Source organism: Gadus macrocephalus, chromosome 13, assembly GCF_031168955.1.
Source record: "Gadus macrocephalus chromosome 13, ASM3116895v1".
NCBI lineage: Eukaryota > Metazoa > Chordata > Actinopteri > Gadiformes > Gadidae > Gadus > Gadus macrocephalus.
Window position 1 is genome coordinate 21,660,184 of NC_082394.1, and position 5,000 is coordinate 21,665,183.

General features: G+C 45.5%; 1 protein-coding gene across 11 annotated transcripts in view; it reads right to left on the reverse strand.

Annotated features, from left to right (window-relative positions):
- The window catches only part of cadpsa (Ca2+-dependent activator protein for secretion a), a 206,725-nt gene that overhangs the window by 77,269 nt on the left and 124,456 nt on the right, over positions 1–5,000 (reverse strand). For 7 of the 11 annotated variants that reach the window (XM_060069143.1, XM_060069141.1, XM_060069140.1 and 4 more), the window contains 3 exons: positions 2,944–3,080; positions 2,305–2,492; positions 1,790–1,963 (listed from right to left, as the gene is read on the reverse strand). In XM_060069143.1, coding sequence (XP_059925126.1) covers positions 1,790–1,963; positions 2,305–2,492; positions 2,944–3,080 — 499 coding nt within the window. The remainder of the gene's footprint in view (positions 1–1,789; positions 1,964–2,304; positions 2,493–2,943; positions 3,081–5,000) is intronic. The other 4 variants (XM_060069148.1, XM_060069147.1, XM_060069150.1 and 1 more) reach the window with 1 other exon arrangement.

Consider the following 5,000-nt stretch of genomic DNA (forward strand, 5'->3'; position numbering starts at 1 on the left):
GCAGAAGTACTGAGAAAAGCAAAAAAGCGAAATTTCACGGAGGTTGAAGTGGAGACACTTGTGGGTCAGATGGAGGCCCGAAAAGTAGTTTTGTTCGGCGGTCACGGGATTGGGATTGCCAACAACAAAAAGCAGAGTGAGTGGAAACATGTTGCTGCAGCAGTGAACTCTGTCAGTAGCACGGAGCGCACAGTCCCAGAATTAAAAAAGAAGTGGTCTGACATAAAGGTACATATTTTTATGTAGCCTACCAATAAATCGTTATGGTCCCTAAAGACCCTCTCCCTCCGAATCCTGCCATTTGCATGGTCCGCCTGAAGTGCCATATGGTGCAGCATTACCACGGCGCTCACCTCTGTATTTATAGGATTACGGTAATAAGACTGACAGAGAACACCTTGGATAATCAATTTGTAATCACCCACGTAAAATGTTCTTGAACATAACCCCTTTTTAATGCCTGATTTGTCATGAAAAGTAACAGACAACGATTGTGATGAGGAGTGTGGCTTGGTTTTCCACAATTGGGATTTAATTGACATTTGATTATGTGTTTACAGTGTCACATAAAAATATTATGTTATTGACACATGTTGGACAGATGCTTTATTCCATGCAGTCGCGCCGTCAGTGGACAGTATGGAGTGACGGGATTAAATATAGAGAATTGTTATTTATTTATATTATAAGGAGATGTTTCTGGAGTTATAACTGAGAAATAACGCAGTTGACTTAAATTATTAAATTATTCTGATTACATAGATTTAACACATGATACGGGTTGAAATAAAATTTATGAAGGGCGATGATAAAACATAATCGTTCTTCTCACTCTAAAATTCTTCTGTCTGACTTCAGGTCACCACCACACCGTCTGTGTCGCCAATTCTCCTTTTCCTCCAAACCATGCGTACGCATGGGTCAGAGTTTGCTTAGGGCTGCGCACATTCTCCCGTCAAGTTGGTTTTTTATAGATAACAACCTTGTCGTGGAAAGTCACGTATGCCAATTTCAGTCCTGTTTTGTGCGTACGGGGCTGAAATTGGCATACGTGACTTTCCACACCAAGGTTGTGATCTATAAAAAACTAACTTTACGGGAGAATGTGCGCAGCCCTAAGCAAACTCTGACCCATGCAACGGTTATAAATGAGACCCCTGATGTCTAGGGAAGGAAATACATGATCATGTTTCTATTAGCCAAAAGGCTCTGGATTCCACACTATATATCATGGTACTGATTGATGCTGTTAGCGAGTTCTCTGATGGCCGCAGGAAGACGGGAGACACAATTTCAAGATTTGTTCTTTGTAGATAATACAAATAACATGCCTTCACACACAAGGCAGGGCATTTATCTTTTACCTCCGAGGACGATGGATAAATGTTTCCAATATTCCCGCAATCATTGCTCGATGTATTAATGTGTAACTCTGACCATGTATTAATGTGTAACTCTGACCATGTATTAATGTGTAACCCTGACCATGTATTAATGTGTAACTCTGACCATGGATTAATGTGTAACTCTGACCATGTATCAATGTTTAACTCAATGTTTGTGTTGTATCAATGTTTAATGCATCAATGTGACGATGTGTAACTTTGACTTCCTATCATTGTGTAACTTTTGACCATGTATCAATGTGTGACTTTGACTATGTATGTAACAGTGGCTCAAGTACATCTTCAAGTTCCCCAATGACATGTTTTGGGACTGGGGGCCGAGTTATAGCTAGGGCGGCATAATGAGATCGCTCTGGTGGATGGCGTGGACCTACAGGACTTACCTCCTTGCTCCAGAGAAATAGGGAGGAACTCTGAAGTCCCTTTTCTTCATGAACTCAATGATTCGGAGCTCCCTCCTAGAGCTGTTGGCTTGGGAATTGGGGGCGGATGGGAAAAGAGCTCTTTCAAGCTCTGCCTCTGTTACAGGCCAGCTCTGCAGCTCAACCACACGCTGGCTGGAATTGGTCACAGGGGGGGAGGGGGGAGTGTGGTTTTGGCAGGGCGCGGTTGGGCGGAGCGCAATGGGAAGTTGGGGAAAGTGCGTTTTTAAAAGGTACACAAATGAACGGTAAGGGTGATAGGAGAGAAAGAATAAAAGACATGAGCATGCAAATAACATGCAGTTGTAAAAAATGAACAAGAAAAATGTTAAAATAAAAGCACTCTTGGACAAACATAAATAAACTTGATGATGGTTTTGGAATGACAGAAACATATTTTGGGATGCTGTTAAAGCGCAGGTTTGTGAACCGTCTCCAGAGGTGCAGCGAGCGGAGCAGCAGCCGACCGCCTCTACCTGTTGCCATGGACGTGGGAGGCGCAGAAGGCAAAGCTGTAGTGCAGCAGGGTGGGGTCGATCATGGCGCCGTTCTCAGCCCGCTCCAGCAGGTCGCCCAGGTAACACAGGTGCCTGTGGCAGCCCCTCACCCCGTTGCGGGCGCAGTACTCGTCCATGACGAACACCTGGCCCGGGCTGAACCAACCCTGGGGAGACACGGCCATCTTGTTCAGGAGGGTCAGTTAAAGATGGGGGAGACACGGCCATCTTGTTCAGTAGGGTCAGGTAGAGATGGGGGAGACACGGCCATCTTGTTCCCTAGGGTCAGTGTGGATCAGCCCAACAAGTAGAGTCTAAGGCTGAGTGAATATATTCAGAACAAATGGGAGCCATTTCTTGATGATGCCGCCTTGTTGCAGGTTGTTCCTTGAGGCTGGAAGTGATATACTTGAGGGGAAAAGTACAACTTCATAATGAAACGAAAACTAAAATCTATCATTAAATGTAAAACTATCTTGAAGCAATGAGGAACAGAGTGATCAAACCTTGAGACAAAATCTGGTCAATCATACTACTAGCAGGCTCTCTGACTTCTATGTCTTGGGTTAAGCATAATACAAGAAGTCTCCCGGAGGTTTATGCGTGTGTGAGCCTTACCAGACACGAATAGGAGTCGTTCAGCCTGTGGTCCAGGGTGAGGCGCTGCACCAGCTCAAACAGGGAGGCGTGGTCGAAGTTGCAGGGGTTGGCCGAAATGAACTCATCCATGCCGTGCTTCTGCGCCCGGTCTGCGTCTGTGTAGCGATCACAAGCAGCAACACCAAGATAGGTCAGCGGGGATCGGAAGAGGGGTGAGTAAGAGAGGGAAAGTTCCTCTGTGTAGTCGCAGGCGAGGGGCGACAGTATCAAATCATAACTAGGCTCACTCTCCCAGTAAGGACAACATGAAATGAGGAACTCATATCGCACATATATTTGATCATTGATAATTGTACGTTTTGATGCACATTTAGTCTTCACTGGGTCCAACCAGGCAGCTTTGGAAGCAGTGACTACTCTCTAAAGGTTAGTAGAGAGGTCAGATGTCAGGGCTCAAAATGGATGCAAGCTAAAACATGCAGAAAGAAGCTTTTGTAAACCCACCTAGACATTTTCAGGCAATCTTAGAGAGCAAACACACGTTTTGAGACGAAGCGACGTCTCTAGACACACACTCCATTGATTTAAACCAACAGCTTTGCTGCCATAGTGCTTCTCAAACACTTATTGATGCGAGCTGTCTGCTGGTCAGTGGATGGCTTTCAGTAAATTCTCAACTTAACAAAGTAATCAAGCGGCTCAGTTAACTCTCCACCTCCTCACAGACGGCCTGCTATCTCCAGCCCACCTCCACTTCACCACGGAGCCTGTGGCCCCTGGCCCCCTACGGTGGCCCTAATTAATGGCTGCTAGAGGAGGGCCTCTGAGGGGCCTGGGAGCGGCCTTTGCGGGGCCCCCCACCAATACGCATTGTCCTCAAAATAGGGGATGGGGGTTTGAATACAAATCTGACAACACATTTTTCTGCTTGCTCTCCCAGCTAGTGGGCTGTGCTCGGCAGTAATCCTGGCATGGGGGGCCAGGCCACAAATGGCTGAGCAGGTTGGCCAGCTGTTAGCCCCCTGGGCGGGCCGATCGGCTGAAGGGGGAGCTTTCCTGAACCAGGGGACTGGGCTGTGGTTAAACAGACACAGATGGGGGACTTAGACACCTGCATTTATCCCAGTCCCCAAATCGTGCAATAACCAGCCTCCATAGAGCTCAGCTGGGAATAAACTGCCTTTAACCAAGCTATTATTTTACTAATCAGTATTACTACATGGGTTATTTCCCCGTTTGTAATACCATTGTCTTCACCCTGCAAACTGGGATAACCGTCTTGGGGTGCAGTTGGTCTCTTGCTATATATAATAACGTACCCCCTTTTCAGCAAAGTACCCCTTTCACTAGCACAAAATATTATGGACATTAATGAATAATGTATGTGCCCAAAAACATTAAATGGGTGTTGCAAGTTTAGTGAGAAAAATAGGCTTTCGCTTAATTTATAATTTGTGTCATTCAATAGAAATATAGACCAAACTTGAATGTTAGAATTTAGATTGAGCCTACTTTTATTCAGGTGGAATTCTTAAACAATGGTTCATAACCAACATTAGCAGACAAAAAGGAGCTTCTCCTTAGATGGTTCGCGTCCCCCATGTGAGGAGCATGCAGGTTGGGTATAAGAGGACTTAATAGGTTAACAAGTTTTCCATGTTACAAACTTCAACACTGGAAACACTCTACATGTATTTGTGAGTAATCCCTGTGTGCAACAGCATTTTACGTAGAACATACATAAATCCGGGGTAGGATATCGCAGCATTCAGCATCCACAAACACAAAGGTTACACAAAGAGGTGGAGCTGTTTGTCAAGGTTCCCCTTCACCACCACAGCTGTCAATCAGCAGGACAACAAAGACCACAGCTCAGCCATGATGCCCCCCATACTCACACGCACACACACACACACACACACACACACACACACACACACACACACACACACACACACACACACACACACACACACACACACATAAACACACACACACAAACACGCACAGATACACCACACACAGACACACAAACACAAAATCACACGCATAAAAAAACACACACACACACACAA